Source organism: Terrapene carolina, unplaced genomic scaffold (assembly GCF_002925995.2).
Source record: "Terrapene carolina triunguis isolate 2854851 unplaced genomic scaffold, T_m_triunguis-2.0 Scaffold96, whole genome shotgun sequence".
Lineage (NCBI taxonomy): Eukaryota > Metazoa > Chordata > Testudines > Emydidae > Terrapene > Terrapene triunguis.
Window position 1 is genome coordinate 31,228,185 of NW_020664447.1, and position 18,887 is coordinate 31,247,071.

The 18,887-nt window shown below is 44.9% G+C and overlaps 1 protein-coding gene across 4 annotated transcripts in view; it reads left to right on the top strand.

Annotated features, from left to right (window-relative positions):
* Positions 1–18,887, top strand: part of MADD (MAP kinase activating death domain) — a 127,699-nt gene that overhangs the window by 79,020 nt on the left and 29,792 nt on the right. For all 4 annotated transcript variants that reach the window (XM_029911457.1, XM_026651268.2, XM_026651270.2 and 1 more), the window contains 4 exons: positions 9,727–9,832; positions 10,511–10,621; positions 17,392–17,499; positions 17,585–17,749. In XM_029911457.1, the coding sequence (XP_029767317.1) occupies positions 9,727–9,832; positions 10,511–10,621; positions 17,392–17,499; positions 17,585–17,749 (490 nt within the window). The remainder of the gene's footprint in view (positions 1–9,726; positions 9,833–10,510; positions 10,622–17,391; positions 17,500–17,584; positions 17,750–18,887) is intronic.

An 18,887-nucleotide genomic window follows, 5' to 3' on the forward strand; every position in this document is an offset into this window, starting at 1 on the left:
TTAGATCATTCCTGACAGGTGATTTTCTTACCTCTTCTTAAAAACCTCCAATGGTGGAAACTCCACAACCTCCCTAGGCTTCTTCCATCTTGTCCTCTGTTTTGCCCTATGTACCTTCTGGCTGCATCCCAGAGAGGCACCACCTGGGCCTCAGATTGTGGGGTTGAGGCCCGGCACCAAAGGCCTACTCGACGTTGGTGCATCCTTCAGCATTGTAATTGTCGTGGTGGCAGATCCCTTCATCGAGCTTGGTACTGACTCGGGTACTAGTGCCTCTCCCGATACCTGGTTGGAGTGTCTGTCATTCAATTACTGCTGATGCCTATTCTCCAGTCCTCTTCAGCACCGGTGCCGCCCTGACATAGAGCTTCAGATGAGTCTGTTTGTTTGCTTCCCCATTGCCACCAGAGAACCTCCAGGAATTCTCAAGATCCAGGTCAAGGCCATCCTCTCCCTCATCATTGGGTAGGCACCAGAGATTGCCCTCAGATCACCATCGGTACCAAGATTGGCATCTGTCTCACAGTCAGGACAGCAGCTACTGGCTACCAGTGTCTTATCTGTATGCCCAGTGGTCTCCTTGGAATGCTTCTCAGTCCCTGGGGTTCCACTCCTCAACCCACACCAGAGCAAGATCACTAGTCCCAATGGTAGCTCCTGCTCCCAAACCATCTCAGCCACAAACGTATCCAGGGCTGTTCTGATCATATCCAACATGACTCTTTGTCAATGCAGCACAACAGACCCTTGTCTTCTCTATATTACTCTACCATGCTGGAATCTTCCTTTTCTGCAGTATCTGGGGATTTTAAGGCGTATCAGGATCCCTGAGGCATATGGCTGCTACCTTGGTATCCAGGTGGAATTCCTGCAGGAGAATACGCATAAACTGCTGGATATTCTCCAATCATCAGCTCCAGGAAGAGTAGCCCTCCCAATAAATGAAGCTCTCTTGGAGCCTGCAAAGGCCTTCTGGAATACTCCAGGTTCATCGCCTCCCACTGTGAAGCATTCAGAGAAGCTGTACTTTGTCCCTGTGCAGGGTTTTGACTCCCATCCATCTTCTAACTCGCTGGTGGTAACTACAGTAAATAACAGGGCATGGCAGAGGAGGTATAAGTTCACCCCGAAGGACAAAGAGTCCAAGAGGATGGATTTAATGGGGAAGAAGGTGTATACCTCCTCTTCCCTGCAAATGTGCATTGAGAAACCACAGGCATTGCTCTCTAAGTATGACTTTCTCAGTTGGGCAGCCATGTCAAAGTGAGTGGATAAGTTCCCAGAACCCTTCAGGGAAAAGTTTTATGGCATTCGTTGCTAAAGGCCATATGGTGGCCAAGACCTTGTTGCAGTCAGCTCTGGATGTGGTGGTTGCCACGGACAGAATTATGGTGTCGGTTGTGACCATGAGGAGTGCCTCATAATTGCAGAATTCAAACATTGAGCCCAGTGTGCATCAGACCATTGAGGACTTACTTTTTGATGGTCAGGTTTTGTTTTCAGAAAAAAATCAATGAAATCCTGCTCTTTTTTAAAGACTCCTGAGTTACTTTATGTTAGTTAGGAGTATATACTCTGGCTCTGACGAGGCGCTACTATAGCAGTCAGCAGCAGCAGCAATATCACTCAGCATTTTTTTTTTATTTTTTTTTTGGACAGTCCTCCCTTCCTGTAAGGCAGCAGGACTGCTCCCAGAAGGGCCATAGATCCCAGAGGCAAAGGTCCTCTGGTTCGGGATTTAACCAGCCAGCTCATTGCCATCCCCACCTCCACCCCCAGCATGCAGCAAGTGTCCATCTTGACTTGTGTGTCCAGGGCAGTGAGCTAGTAGTAACCTCTCCTGCTCAATGCCCCGCTATTTGGGGACAGGCTGACTTGTTTTTATGATGTTTGGGACTCGATTACCACAGACAACTGGGTCCCAAGCACTGTCAGATCGGGTTATGCCATGCAGTTCCTCTCCATCCCTCCTCTCTAGCCCCAGACCCCCTCCCTCTTCAGGGACCCCTCTCACAAGACACTGCTCCTCGAGTGGGTTCGGTCTTTACTGGCTTTGAGGGTTGTAGAGGAGGTCCCTCTCCAGCATCAGGGACAGGGATTCTACTTCAGTATTTCCTGGTTCCCAGGCCCAGTGGAAGGATGACCTCTGTCTTGGACTTCCCTGAGATTCTGTGCAGTCATCCTAGCAACTATCCTCCCCTCCTTAAATCACAATGACTGATTTGCTGCCTTGGACCTTCAGGACGCTTATTTCCATGTAGCAATTCTCTCAAGCCACACAAGGTTTCTCCAGTTTGTCATGATGGACCAGCACTACCAGTACATCCTGCTGCCTTTCGGCCTGTCTTCCACTCCCCGGGTCTTTAACGAATGCACAGTTGTGGTGACAGTATACCTCAGGAAGAAGGGAACTCATATCTTCCTTCATCTGGACGGTTGGTTACTGAGGGGCATGTCCAGAGAGGAAGTCCTCTATCATGTCCAGGTCCCACATAACCTACCCAGTTGTCTAGGTCTCATCCTAAACTGCAGGAAGTCAGCATTAATTCCAACTCAAAGAATCAAGTTAATCAGGGCCCTGATAGATCCTACCCAGTGCAAGAGCATTTGTGCTGACTGAGCAATTCCAGGCAATTCACTATGTCTGGAGTTGCAGTCTTCACCCTCAACAACAACCTGAGTATGCCTGAGGTTGCTAGCCATATGGCTGCATGCACACAGGTAGTCCAATATGCCAAGCTACGCCTCTTTAAATGTGGCTGAAGCTGGTCTGTCATCTGAATAGTCATCCGTTGGACAGACTGGTCCGGCTTCCTCTGCCAATCAGGACAATGTGTGCCAGGGCGTTTCTTTTGCTCAGTCCCCACCAACCAGGACTGTTGTCACCGATGGCTCCTTAATAGGTTGGGGGGCGCTTATGGGATTGCTGAAAGTTCAAGGCCTGTGGTCAGAACAGGAAACTTCATATCAGTGTCCTGGAGCTTCATGCCATCTTTCATCTGTCAGATCTTTCATAATCACAGGAGAGACTCAGTGGTTCTCATACTCACCAATAATAGCATTGTGATGTATTATGTGAACAGACAGGGAGAGCACATTCCAATATGCTGTGTCAGGAGGTGATCAGGCTCTGGCAGTTTTGCATTGAGCAGACCATTCCCCCCGCAGGGCCAATCACTTACCTGCCATCCAGAATCACCTGTCAGATCACCTCAGCAGAAATTTCTCCCTGAATCGCTAATGGTCCATGAAGCTCAGCATGCTGTGGTTCATTTTTGCAGTTTGGGGCATCCCAACAATTGACATCTTCACCATGAAAGACAACAAGAAATGCCGGCTGTTTTGCTTCCAAGGGGGTCTCTAGGCTCCTTGACTGATGCTTTTCACCTGAGCTGGGAATTGTCACTCCTGTTGCTTTTCCTCCAATTCTAATCATCCTTCAAGTCGTTCTCAAGCTGAAATTGGACTGTGCCAAGCTCATTCTCATTGCTCCAATGTGGTTGAAACAATCTTTTTTTTTTTTTTTTTTTTTTTTTTTTTCTCTGACCTCCTCACAATGTTGGTTCAGCATCCCATATCCTTTCCTTTTCATTCCAACCTCCTGACTCAGCGTCATGGTCAGGTTTTACATCTTGCACTCAGCTCCCTGCATCTCACAGCACAGATGCTGCATGGTTAGATGAGGAGTAGGAGAGATGTTCAGAGGTGGTCCAGCAAGTCTCACGCAACATTAGAAAGCCCTCCACCAGAGCAACCTGTTCAGCCAAGTAGAAGCATTTCTCGATGTGGTCGTTAGCCTGGGGAGTTCAACTGAATTTAGATGGTATCCAGAACGTCTTGGACTGTCTGTTTACACCTTCATTCTTTTGGTCTTGCACTTAGTTCTTTGAGAGTCCACCTGGTGACAATTTTTGTGTTTCATCTGCACATCCATGGGAAGTTGTTGTGTTCAAACCCCATGGCAGTGAGGTTCTTGAAAGGAGTCACTCATCTCTGTCTGCTTGTTAAAGAGCCAGTTCCTTTGTGGGACCCTAATACTGTCTTAGCAGCTTTTATGGGACCTTTGTTCAAGCCTCTGACAACTTCCTGTTTCTCCCTTCTGTGTCAGAAAACTGCCTTCCTTGTGGAGATAATGTCTGCAAGGAGGGTGGGTGAGTTAAAGGCTTTGGTGGTGGAGCCCCCTTACGTGCAGTTTTCTAAAGACAAAGTAACCTTGCAGCCACACCCTAACTTTTTATCCAAAGTGGTTTTCCAGTTTCACTTGAACCAAGCTATATATTTACCAGCGTTCCTCCCTAAGCCGCATTTAATTCCAGAGGAGCAACGTCTTCACATGTGGGATGGCAGGCAGATGAAAACTTTTGGAAGCAATCCTGCAGTCCTTGTGTACATAGACTCCAAACCCCACCTCCTACGAGTACTGCTTGCAAGTCACCTAAGGAGAATACATGGCTGCGTCTACTCGAAGAAGAAAAAATGGCTAACTACCTATAACTGTTTTACTTCGAGATGTGATGCAGACGTGTATTCCACAACCCACTCTGCATCTGAGTCTATGCTTCTGACCTTCGGTGCAAAGAAGCTAAGGGGGTTAGGATGGTGCTGCCTTTATATGGCCAGGGAAGGGGCTGGGGTGCAGGGCATGAGCGCCACTCCTATGGGTACTGCTAGGCAAAGTCCTCTGGCTCTGGTGCCTGGGACATACTTCTGCATTGCATTTCACAGAACAGTAGTTACAGATAGGTTTCCGTATATTTTGTGGACTGCTCTAAAGCTGTTTGTGTATGGCAATCCTATGTGCATGTTCATTTGTTGTAGCATTTTGTGAGTAATTTAATTTTTTTTAATTAATAAATTTATTTTGTCTCCCTTGCTTTAGTTTTACTACTCCCTCCTCCCCTCCTGCACACAGACAGCTGTGCTTTCTCCTGCTCTCATTAGCACTCAGTCAGATGTGGATGGAGCAGAAGGTTGTTCAAACTCCAAGCTGCCCAAAGCCCTCTCTGCAGAGGAAAGAATGCGAACAGCTAGTTTAGCGGGTGCACTTTGGGCAAACTATGGGCCGGATCCAGCCCATCAGGGCTTTGGATCCAACCCACAGGATTGCCCCCTGGGGCGCCACGGGCCCCGCGCCACTCTCAGAAGCGGCCAGCACCACTTCCCTGGGCAGGGGGGCAGAGGGCTCCGTGCGTTGCCCTTGGCTCCAGGCATCACCCCCTGCAGCTCTCATTGGCCGGGAACGGGGAACCACGGCCAATGGGAGCTTCGGGGGAGGTACCTGGAGGCACGGCCAGGGCAGCGCATGCGGAGCCCTCCACTCCCCCTCCCCAGGGGCCACAGCGCTTCCTGGAGCGGCATGGGGCCGGGAACAAGGCAGGCATGCAGGAAGCCTGCCCTGGCCCCGGTGTGTGCCACTGCCACCCCGGAGCCGCTTTAGGTAAGCAGCGCCGGGCTGGAGCCCGAACCCCGCCTGCCCCCTGCCCCCCAACTCCATGCCCATAGCCCCCTGCTGCACTCTGCACCCCTCCTGCACCCCAACACCCTGCCCTGAGCCCCCTCCCGCAGTCAGCACCCTGCACCCCTGCCCTGAGCCCCCGCTGCACTCCGCACCCCTCCTGCACCCTAGCCCCCTTTTGAGCCCCCTCATACATCCCGCACCCCTCCTCTGTCCCACTCCCTTGCCCTGAGCCCCTTCCTGCACACCGCACCCCCTCCCACACCCCGCACTCCCTCCTGCAACCCAGCCCCCTGCCCCGGCCCTGCATACAATTTCCCCACCCAGATGTGGCCCTCAGCCCAAAAAGTTTGCCCATCCCTGCTCTACACCAATGGGCATTTGCTGACTGTGCCACCCATTAGAGCCACCCCACTTTTAATCTGTTACCCCTCCTCCTCCTATTTGTCTTGCTTTTCTCAACTCCTCAAGTTCTGTTCTCCACTCTCAGGCCCTCGCCTCACCAGCCAGTCAGCCACCCACACTTCACCACCAGTCTGTGGGCTGGAGGCCAAAATAGGGGCTATTTCGTGAGGTGGGGAATAAAAAGGAGCCACAAAGTTTGAAGAGCAGCTGTTTCACTAGTCAGGGGTGTGGGAGAAGTGAGGGCCCTAGGCCTGAAAAGTAACCACTTCCTGTACAGGCTCTATGCAGCTGCAGAACAAGGGGAAGCAATTCCAGAGGGGTTACTCTTGTACTGAGTTGACTGTTGCACAACTGTGACCATGTGATGGCCATCAAGCAGTTGCAGCTGGGGAAAATAGGAAATCATAGAATCACAGAAATGTAGGACCAGAAGGGACCTCGACAGGTCTTCTAGTTAAGTCCCTTGCACTGAGACAGGTCTAAGTATTATCTCTAGACCATCCCTGGCAGGTGTTTGTCTAATCTGTTCTTAAAAACCTCCAATGACTGAGATTCCACAACCTCCCTAGGTAATTTGTTCCAGTGCTTATCTACCCTTACAGTTAGGAAGTTTTTCCTAAAGTTTAACCTAAATCTCCCTTGCTGCAATTTAAGCCTATTACTTCTTGTCCTGGATAAAAACAACAATTTATCACCCTCCTCTTTATCACAACCTTTTATATAATTGAAGACTATTATTATGTTCTCCCTCAGTTTTCTCTTCTCCAGACTAAACAAACTCAAGTTTTTCAATCTTCCCTCGTAGATCTTATTTTCTAGACCTTTAATAATTTTTTTAGCTATCCTCTGGGCTTTCTCCAGTTTGTCTATATCTTTCCCGAGGTGTGTTGTCCTGAACTGGACGCAGTACTCCTGTTGAGACGTAACAGTGCTGAGTAGAGTGGAAGAATTACCACTTGTGTCTTGCTTACAACACTCCTGCTAATACATCCCAAAATGATGTTCGCTTTTTTTGCAACAGTATTACATTATTGATTCATATTCAATTCACTGTACCCCTCTTCCCCAACCCACCGGTCCTTTTCTGCAGTACTCCTTCCTAGGCAGTCATTTCCTATTTTATATTTGTGCAATTGATTGTTCCTTGCTGAGCGTCGTATTTTGCAGTTGCCCTTACTGAATTTCCTCCTGTTTGTTTCAGACCACTTCTCTGCTCTGTCAAGACCATTTTGAATTCTAATTCTGTCCTCCAAAGCACTTACCAAGCTGGGAGGGGTTGCATCGTCTGCAAACTTTATAAATGTACTCTCTGTGCCATTATCCAAATCATTTATAAAGATACTGAATAGAACCGGACCCAGGACAGATCCCTGTGGGACCACACTCGATATGCTCTTCCAGCATGACTGTGAATCATTGACATGTACAGAATACGGTTTTCCAACCAATTTGCACCCACCTTATAGTAGCTTCGTCTAGGCTATGTTTCCCTAGTTTGCTTATGAGAAGATCATGTGAGACAGTGTCAAAAGCCTCACTGAAATCAAGATCTATCACATCAACTGCTCCCCTCTCTCTAGAAGGCTTGTTACCCTGTCAAAGATGATTATTAGGCTGGTTTGACATGTTTAGTTCTTGACAAATCCATGCACACTGTTGTTTTGTCATTTTATTATCTTCTAAGTGCTTACAAATTGATTGTTTATTTGCCCCGATATCTTTCTGGGTACTGAAGTTAAGCTGACTGGTCTATAATTCTCTGGGTTGTCCTTATTTTTCTTTTTATAGATTGGTACTATATTTGCCCTGTTCTCTTCTGTCCTCCATGAGTTCTCAAAGATAATTGCTAATGGCTCAGAGATTTCTTCATACAGTTCCTTAAGTATTCCAGGATGTATTTCATCAGGACCCACTGACTTGAAGACATCTAGCTTGTCTAAGGGCCTGTCTTCACATACAGCACTACAGTAGCGCCACTGTAGCGCTACTGTGCCGATGGGAGATCTCTGCCCGTCGGTGTAGTTAATCCACCTCCCCGAGAGGCAATAGCTGTGACGATGGAAGAAGCTCTCCCATCGACATAGCGGGGTTATGTTGTATAACTACGTTGCTCACGGGTTTGGATTTTTCACACCCCTGAATGATGTAGTTAAACCAATATAGTTCTGTAGTGTAGACGTGGCCTAGGTAATTCTTAACTTGTTCTTTCCCTATTTTGGCCTCAGATACTACCTCATTTACACTGATGTTAGTCAGTCCAATTGCACTGACTAACTGCTTGTGTTGTTTTCTTTTATATTTATCCTTCATAATTTGACCTAATTTCCAGTTTTTATATGACTCTCTTTTGAGTTTCAGGCTGTTGAAGATTTCCTGGTTAAGCCAGAGTGGTCTTTTACCATACTTTTTATCTTTTCTATTCATTGGGATTGTTTGCTCTTGTGCTCTTAATAATGTTCCTTTAAAAAACTGCCAACTCTCCTGAACTCTTTTTTACCTTTTAGGAACTTATCTTTTAGGATCTTTTTACCTTTTAGGATCTTATCTACCAATTCTTTGAGTTTGCTAAAGGCTGCCTGCCTTCTTGAAGTCCATAGTTTTTATTATGCTGTTTTCCCTCCTACCATTCCTTAGAATCATGAACTCTATCATTTCTTGATCACTTTCACCCAAGCTGTCTTCCACCTTCAAATTTTGAATCAGTTCCTCCCTAATTGTCAGAATCAAATCTAGAACAGCCTCTCTCCTAGTCACTTTCTCTACCTTCTGTAATAAAAAGGTATCTCCAATGAATTCCAAGAACTTGTTTGATCTGTGCCCTGCTTTATTATTTTCCCAACAGAGGTCTGGGTAGTTGAAATCTCCCAGCACCACCAAGTCCTGTGCTTTGGACGATTTTGTTAGTTGTTCAAAAAAAACCTCATCCACCTTTTCTTACTCGTTAGGTGGTCTATAGTAGACCTCTATTATGACATCACCTTTGCTTTTTTACCCCTTTTATTCTTACCCAGAGACTTTCAAAAAGTCTGCCTCCCAGCTTCTATCTTGACCTCAGTGCTAGTGTATATATCTTTGATAAAAGGAAACATCTCCCTTTTTCCCCTGCCTGTCCTTCCTGAACAAGCTGTATGCTTCTGTACCAATATTCTAGTCACATGAATTATCCCACCAACTCTTTGTGATGCCAGTTATGTAGTAATTTTGATAATTCAGTAGTGTTTCTAGTTCTTCCTGTTTGTTCCCCATACTTCTTGCATTAGTATACAGACATCTAAGATGTTTGTTAGATTTTCCTCTATATTCCCTCTTGTACCTCCTTGGATTGTCCCTGCAGATCATGAAGGGAACCTGCTTCCTGGGCCTGTTGGGGAAACAGATGATCCTCCTTTGAGTGATGCTCCCTATGAATATTCTATACGTGGGTACGCATGCACACCTGGTGCCCAAGTCCAGAAATCTTTTAGTAAGCAGTGTCCGTTGGGTCTCCTCATGCTACAAACTGAGAGTATAAAGTGCAGTGTGGACAAATGCTTCTCCAGTTCCCTCTTACCACTGCATGCCCTGAGTCGGAATCCTCTTTGATTTTCTTTTTCTTTGAACTTATGAATACAAAGTGTAAATAATTTTTAATAGTTTAGTAATTTAATGTTTTTAGTGGTGGGGAAAGAGATGATGACCCTTTTAATTGGTGATTGGAGCACCCTGCCGAGAACATTTCCTACTGGGAAATGTCCATTTACCACTCTGTGCTCTGATGATTCCTTTGCTTCTGTCTCCTATAGACAGTGCTTTGTCCCCCTTCACTGCTGCAGTGAGTTGGATGAAAGGCACCCCTGGCTCTGTTTCACAACTGGTTCTTTTCATAGGTACTTATCCCTGGGAGAACATGACCGAAAGCGCTTGGAGGATGACGAAGACCGCCTACTGGCTACACTACTGCACAACATGCTTGCCTACATGCTTATGATGAAGGTGATACTCTGCTCCTTCCCTTTTCTAGGCACAAGACATTCTATTTGTGGTGTTGTGTGGCCAGGTACAACTGTACGTGAAGGTGGGGTCATTTTCAGAGCAGTCACAAGAATTAAGCTGCACACACTCCCGACTGGTGTTAATGAGAATCAGGGAGCTAGATTGCTATATTACATCATGAATTTATCCTTAGTATTCATGCCTTAAATGGCCCTTTGTGACCCATGTTCACTTTAGCCACAGTGACATAGTGTGTAATTTGCACATGGTGTCCTGCTGGCCATTTTTAGCAATGCTTCTATACTAAATGCTGTTGAATAGCAGTAACACCATTTAGTGACATTGTCTTCCACCCCCATCTCTCTAAATGTGGAAGAAAAATTGCATTCCCTTTCCTCATAGGAGGATTGCATGGGATACATGGTGATCCTTCCCTGTGGTTTCTCTTTACTTGTCCTATTTATCAGCACCTATTCCAGTTTCTGAAGAGAACTTATCTGTTTAAACAGTAGCTTACTCTATTCCTTTGTCTGGAGAAATTGATGGCTGATAGTAGAGCAAACAGTGAGTAAGGAGATCAGTTCTTCCATCCCCTTCGGCAATGTACACCAAGATATCTGGATCTTTTGTCCGTGATTAGGGAAAGGTAAATAACCTGGTTCTGTACTTGCTTCCTAGGTGAACAAGAATGACATTAAGAAGAAGGTGCGTCGTTTGATGGGGAAATCGCACATTGGATTGGTGCAGAGCCAGCAAATAAACGAGTTACTAGACAAAGTGGCTAACCTAGTGAGTAAAGAAAAAATTCATGACACCATATCTCTGCCCTTTCCTGGGAAGAGAGACAATAGAGGAACTAGTCCCCAATTCACTCTGGAGCTCTTGAGTAGCCAGGATATTGGATTGTTTGACTTGAAATATTTTTAATTAAAATGCAAACTGATTTTCTGAGAAAATAAAACTTATCTGACAAGTCTGTTGTTATAAATATACTGTAGATATTTTATATATAGTGAGTCTGCAGGAATTACTAAATATGCTAAATGTATATCTAAGGTTACAGGTGGTGTGATTTCAGGAATAGTATGCAATTACATAATTAAAAACTGTACCATAAGAATGCATGCACACAAGGTACACGTGGTCAGCATTGGCTTTCTCATTCCTGACTTACGTGCATCATTGTGCAATGTTAATTTTCTCCCAATATAGCTGTTGTATGCTATGTGTTATTTAAAAGATTAACAGTAACTTGATACAATAATGTTAACAGCAATCTATATTTTTCTGGTATTGATGGTTAATTTATGAACAAATTGGAGGGAATTCCTAAAAGAGGAGAGAAATGATCAGGGGACTGAAGGGATTGACTTTGGAGTAAAGATTAAGAGCAGTTATCTTGGTACTCGAATAACACGGTGACAGATGCAGTATAGGATTCTGAATAGGCTAGAATAGCTTGCCTAAACACTGCTAATTGGAAGGGGAAGAACATAATTCTACAACTATTCGGTGTTTTAAAAATAAAAAATAATTAAGAGGAATTGTTCTATGACAGGGATCCCCAAACTTTCAGAGTTTTTACTACTACTTAATAGTGGGGCCACTTCTTGAGCCAACTCCCAGTCACACTCGGATTTGCAGACACATACCAACTGACTACAACTACTGTAACTGCTTGCATGGAAAAGCTTTATGCAGACCCATACAATCAAATTAGTTCCCCCCTCCCAGTCAGTTCCTCCTACATCTCAAAATAAACATACACCTCCCATCCCACAGGGTCATGCAGTTCTCCTTTACTTTCAGATTCCATATTGAGTTTTCAGGGTGGAGAGTTTTCATCAGCTTCTATGAACTCTGTCAGTCAGTCCCTTTGCCCCCTCCTCCCTGCTTCCAATTAGTTCTTCTCAGCCCAGCATTCAAAATAAATTTCTCCTACAATCAGTTTTTTACAAATCTGTTTTCCACACACTCAGACAATTCCAAAAGATTTCTCAACTCTTACTTTATACCCCCAGTCAAAATCATTCCCCCGCATTAAAATGCACTTCTTTCTCTCCCTCCCCACATCAAAAAACAAAACAATCCAAAAAATCTATTGCTCCCTCAGGCTACCTGGCCTCTCATCTCCACCATCCTTTTCCAGGCTTCTTCATGCTTGCTGCTCCCCCCCTGTTTCCACACTTAGGCCCTGCCCTAATATCCTCCTTACCGCCTCCACCCTTCCCACAGCCCAGTTCCTGCTTCCTCTTTTTCCCTCCCCAAGCAGTCTCCCCACTTGTACTGCCGCTTCCTCTCCCATTTAGCAGGCCTGCTATGACTGCTGCCTCCTCCCACATCTCTCCACCTCCTTCTTCCTTTGGCCCAGCTTCCCCAAAAAGTACCTCCTCAGCCTGTCTCCATATATGCAAAGCCTTATGTATTCTGCAGTAGAATGGGACCAGGTTCCATGGCAATGTTAATTTATTCCATTGCCATGAAATATCCTTCACTCCCATCCCCATACCTGCACACAAACACACACAACTATGGCACCTAATTGAAAATACTCATTGAATTGGTTGCTTGCGCTCTCTCTCTCTCTCTCTCTCTCTCTCAGCTTTCTAGCGGGTCCAGCTCTCTTCCCTGAGCCTTGGCTTTCACAATGTTCTAGGCTAGGCCACTGGACAACCTTCTAGTTCTATCCTCCTATGTGCCAGAGAAGTGGGGAGCTTCGATCCAACTTCAGTCTCCATATCTTCCTGGGACTCTGCTGCTGCATTATTCTACAGGAAACCTTGTTTGCCAGCCTACACTCTTGGCTCCAAAATGATGGGCTCTAGTTGTGGCTCAATGAAGCAGTGCAGGGACCATGCACTGTACTCCAGTTATTACTGCTCCTTTTGGTGAAAGCTGTAAAACAAGAGGAAACTGCATGGTGGGGCAAGAAGGCAAAAAAAAAAAAAAAAAAAAAAAAAAAAAACCCCTAAAGAAAACAAAAAAACCAACAACCCTCTCTTTGGCTGCTGCAAAATTGTGACTGTTAAGTGGGTAGGGTGGGAAGGATTCCTGAATTTCATGACACTTTGAGAAAATGTCATGTTCTTTTCCTGCGGAATTGTGGAGTCTTTGTGGCCCCAGTTGACGTGAGGATAGTTTGTACCTCTGAGCTATTGTTTCAGGATCTCTGCAGATTCATTCTGACATCAGTGAATCTCTGGGTGGCAAGCCTGGTGGTGGTGTCCGTAGGCGACCCCTGGATGGCTCCCCGTCAGCAACAGCTTCAGCAGCTGTGGCCAGGCCCACCGACAGCAATTCCAGGCACCAGGGCAGAACTGTCAGTGGCCCCCCCAGAAAGGGACAACTGAGATTTACGACACTACGTTTTATTCTGTTGATAACACATTAGAACCCACTGTGTATAAATTGTGGCATTGCTTGATCTAGTTAGCTTTTCCCCCCATTATAGCATCAGTATTAAACAAATTGTGAGTCTAAATATAAGATGTAGAATTTGTTATTTTGAATTATATATTTAAATTAAATAAATACATTATGGAATTAAATTAATGTATAAAACATTTAAAGAACCACAAAGTAAGAAAACACCTGAAGTATCAAATAGGCTAATTAAACACCTACTCATGATTCATGTGTAATCTAAAGATAAGAAAAAAACTGATATACAAGATGTAACTGAATATGACCAACAAAGTTAAAATATGCAATACAAGACTTGCGCTGCTGGTGCTGTTGGACATCAACACCCAGAGCAATGAAGACACGGCAGGCATGGTGTGCCACATCTAGCGGGAGATCTCCAAGGAGGCAGCCGGGGCGAAGGCAGAGGGAAATCCCACACCTCATTTCCTGGCTAAGCGGTGGAGGTGGCCCCTCATCCTGCGCTCATGATAGCTCGTCAGCCAGTGCTAGCGGCAGCAACAGGGGGCAAACTTAGGGCTGCTCGATTGTGTGGCTGAACTTGTGGCTTGTGCTTGGCGAGGAGCTGCAGCCCTGGGGGAGGAAATCAGGTAGCACAGAGGAAGCTTGTTCCTCTTTAAATTCTCCCTGTCCTCAGGCCCACAACTGAAGAGCTGGCACAGCGGCTCCCGAGCAGCCAGAGGATGCAGCAAGCTTCACGGTTCCCAGGCTGCTGTTGCTGTTGCTCTGCTAGACTAACAGGGCATATACTAGCTATGCAGCACGCTGGCAAACTGTTACTGTCACAGTGAGGGACGACGCTCTGTACAGAGCAGCAGCAGGAAACCAGATTTCTTTTTTTAATCTTAATTTTTAATTAAAAAAACCACATAACCATCCCATCTGCCTGGGCCCTTTTAAATCGCCAGGCCCCTGGGCAATTGACCCATTTCCCTCTGCCATCAGCAGGCTGGCTCTGGCTCTCCCTCACCAGTGACTCTGGTGGCATCAGGCAGTCAGTGGCTCTTATTGGGTTCCTTGTGGTGACAGTCTCTGTGGCTCCTCTTAGCTCTTTCTGTTGGCAGCTCTTGTGTTGGCATGCAGACAGTAGCTCCACTTAATGAGCAGAAGACTTTAATGACAGCTCCAGTTTATACTTGGAGGCATTTTGGCTGGAGCCATGCACAAGGAGGCAGAGCCAGCAGCGTCATGTAGCTGCCTAACTCTGTGACTCACCATGATGCCGGCTAGAGATGACAGCATGGGAATCTCTGGCTTAGAGTGATCTGATAGCTGTAGGAGTGACAATGCTATATAAATGCGAAGTGATTATAGTATCCTAATTTGGGTAAAATCAAGAAAGAGAAAAGTTATGATTATCAGAATTTCTGATACTGTGAGCTGTTAGACTCTCTCTCATAAGAGCAAGGGCGGAAGTGCCGTCACTTGAGACATTTAAAACAAGACTTGGCAAATACAGTACAAACATAAGAACAGCCATACTGGGTCAGATCAATGGTCCATCTAGCCCAGTATCCCGTCTTCCAATAGTGGCTAATGCCAGCTGCTTCATAGGGAGAACAGAACAGGGCAACAATCAAGTGATCCATCCCCCCGTTGTCCAGTACCAGCTTCTGGCAGTCAGAGGTTTAGGGACACTCAGAGCATGAGGTTGTGTCTGTGACCTTCTTGGCTAACAGCCATTGATGGACCTATCCTCCATGAATTTATCTAATCCTTTTTATCTAATCCTTTTTTGAATCCAGTTATACTTTTGGCCTTCACAACATTTCCTGGCAATGAGTTCCACAAGTTGACTAGTGTTGTGTGAAGAAATACTTACATTTGTTTTAAATCTGCTGACTATTAATTTAATTCAGTGACCCCTGGTTCTTGTGAAGGAGTGAATAACACTTCCTTATTCACTTTCTCCACACCATTTTTATTTTATAGGCCTCTATCATATCCCCCATTAGTCATCTATTTTCTAAGCCGAGCAGTCCCAATCTTTTTAATCTCTCCTCATATGGCAGCTGTTCCATACCCTATATCATTTTTGTTTCCCTTCTTTGTACTTTTTCCAATTCTAATAAATATTTTTTGAGATTGAGTGACCAGAACTACATGCAGTATTCAAGGTGTGGGCATACCATGGATTTATATAGTGGCATTATGATATTTTCTGTTTTATTATCTATCCCTTTCCTAATGGTTCCTAACAATCTGTTAGCTTTTTTGACTGCTGTTGCACATTGAGCGGGTGTTTTCAGAGAGCTATCCACAATGACTCCAAGATTGCTTTCTTGAGTGGTAAAAGCTAATTTATACCCCATCATTTTGTATGTATAGTTGGGGTTATTTTTTCCAGCATGCATTACTTTGCATTTATCAACACTGAATTTCATCCATAATTTAGTTTCCCACTCACCCAGTTTTGTGAGATCCTTTTTTTAACTCTTCGCAGTTTGCTTTGGACTAAACTATCTTGAGTTATTTTATATTATCTGCAAACATTGTCACCTCTCTGTTTACCCCCTTTTTCAGATCATTTATGAATATGTTGAACGGCACTGGTCTCAGTACAGATCCCTGAAGGACATCTCTATTTACCATTCTCCATTCTGAAAACTGACCATTTATTCCTACCCTTTGTTTCCTATCCTTTAACCAGTTACTGATCCGTTAGAGGATCTTTCCTCTTATCCCATGACTGCCTTCTTTGCTTAAGAAACCTTGGTGAGGGATCCACTGGATCATCCTTGTGCAGATGCTTGTTGACACCCTCAAAGAATTCTAATAGATTGGTGAGGCATGATTTCCCTTTACAAAAGCCATATTGACTCTTCCCCAACATATCCTGTTCATCTGTGTCTGGTAATTGTTCTTTACTTTAATTTAAACCAAAATGTATTGAAGGGACCCGTCCTACACTGTTCCCTGGACTAGATCAGTGGTTCTCAAACAGGATTATGTGTATCCCTGGGGGTACGCAGAGGTCTTCCAGGGGGTATATCAACTCATCTAGATATTTGCCTAGTTTTACCACAGGCTACATAAAAACACTAGCAAAGTCAGTACAAACTAAAATTTCATACAGACAAAATGAGAAAGTAAACAATTTTTCAGTAGTAGTGTGCTGTGACATTTATTTATTTTTATGTCTGATTTTGAAAGCAAGTAGTTTTTAAGAGAGGTGAAACTGGGGGTATGCAAGACAAATCAGACTCCTGAAAGTAGTCTGGAACGGTTGAGAACCATTGGACTACATGACCTTTTCTTCACTAGGAAAATGGAAAAGCATTCTTAACTTGAGTTAACTTAGGCCTGATCTACACTTAAAAATGAGATTGACCTAGCTATGACCATTAGCGGTGACCCTGAGCACCGAATTCTTCTGTTGACCTAGCTACTGCCTCTCAGAGAAATGAATTAACTACACGATGGAAAAACTCCTTCCGTCAATGTAGGAAGCATCTATACTACAGTTGCAGTGCCATAACTTTGTTGCTGTAGTGTGGACATGCCCTAGCTCAAGGTAAAATCCTAGTGAAGATGAAGCAGGTTGTAGTTTTCATCTGAGTTAGTAGGTTGAGTTAAAGAATGCAAAGTAAACTCGAGTTATAACTTGTTGCCCCTAATTCAAGTTCCATCCATGCATAAAACTTGAGTATTTGAGTGGTAGTGGTGCTTTTAACTGAAGCTGGCTGGCCCATCAGAGTATATGCTAATGTTCAAGTTAGCACAACTTGTCAGCTCCTAACATGACCACTGTAGGTGGACATAGTGCTGCTAGTCCTCCAGTGCCTTCCCACAATTCCTCTGTGTACCCAGAAAAGACAAGGGAAGTTCTTTTACAATTCATTGGGAAAGAATTCACAAGCAGGTCAACTTACTGCAATGGAAAGAACCGCAGGATGTGCCCCCAGAAGTCTTAGCACCACACGAGAGAGTGTAGTACTAGTGTGAACACAGCAGGACGAGTGTTGATTTGCAGAGTAGCGGTTCTTGCTTAAGCTACCCTATCTTGAGAAGTGATCACTTGAGTTACGAACACTTATCCTGGTTAAGACACAGCAGATGTAACCTACTAGATCTTTTATAAAATCACAGAAATTAGAGGTGGTAGTTTATTAATTACAAATCTTCCTTTTCCATAGGGCGTCCGAGAGCTGTCTGTCCGGCCCAGCGGCAGCAGACACATCAAGAAGCAGACGTTTGTAGTACATGCCGGGACAGATACAACAGGAGACATCTTCTTCATGGAGGTAAGGACAAGGATAAATGATAACACAGTAATAATGCTAGATGTATGATGTGAGGATTCCCATCTAAAACTCTTTATACCCTCAGGTGTGTGATGATTGCATTGTGCTGAGAAGTAACATTGGAACTGTGTACGAACGGTGGTGGTATGAGAAACTCATCAACATGACATACTGTCCTAAAACGAAAGTGCTGTGTCTCTGGAGGAGGAATGGCCAGGAGACACAGCTGAATAAGTTCTACACCAAGAAGGTATATCTGTTATTTCACCCTTTAGTTCCTAAAGGAAGGGAGAGGGCAATGAATCCTCAGTGATGATTACTGAATTGCAGTATCTGTTTAGCAGAACTGATGTTTGATGTAGACATTGAACTCCAAGGGTACGTCTACACTTACCGGAGGGTCCGACGGCAGGCAATCGATGTTCTGGGATCGATTTATCGCGTCTGGTTTAGACGCGATAAATCGATCCCGGATCGATCCCGGAAGTGCTCGCCATCGACGCCGGTATTCCAGCTCGGCGAGAGGAGTACACGGCATCGACGGGGGAGCCTTCCTGCCGCGTCTGGACCCGCGGTAAGTTCGGACTAAGGTACTTCGAATTCAGCTACGTTATTAACGTAGCTGAATTTGCGTACCTTAGTCCGAAGTGGGGGGGGTAGTGTGGACCAGGTCAAAGAGAGCTAAAGATTTGTAACTACAAGTAATATATTTAAGGGCTATAGCATCGTATTATGTGCATAATTCTTTACTAAGCAATTAAAGACAGACCCCTGTCCCCAAAATCTTACTGTCTACATGAAATAAGATCGGGAGGCGATAACACAGGAAGGGCATGGGGTGGAGAGGACCATAATGACAGTTTGCTAATACAGTAACTTGGGAAGCTAGCTTGCGTATCTTGAGGCTCATGTATTTCTTAAAATCATGGTATCAGATTATAGATGATAGGCATCCTTGAAGTAATGCCTAAGAAGGGACTTAGAAGAGGAGAGTCAGGAGGTGTGGCAGTAATGAAATCACTATAAACTATGACAGGAAAAGCTATATGGTTACGAACAAGTATTTTTGAGGGTTGTGATTGCTGGAAGCTGGGGAAGGAGGAAAGAATGGGTTTACTCTGAAGCCCAGCCTGCACTAGGAAACTGACCTGTTGCTGATACTGATTGTCAGTAAGTGGTTCCCCCCTGGAATGGGTATTGAAAATGGTTTAATGTCCTAAAGTGCAATTTCAACTTGGTTCCACTGTGCTTTCTCTAACTGGCAATGATGACTGTCAGCAAAAGGTCAATTCCTTACTATTAACTTGGGCCTAGTGGGCTTAGAGTGGGTTAGTTGTAAATTAGGGTTACCATTCGTCCGGATTCCCCCGGACATGTCCGGATTTTAG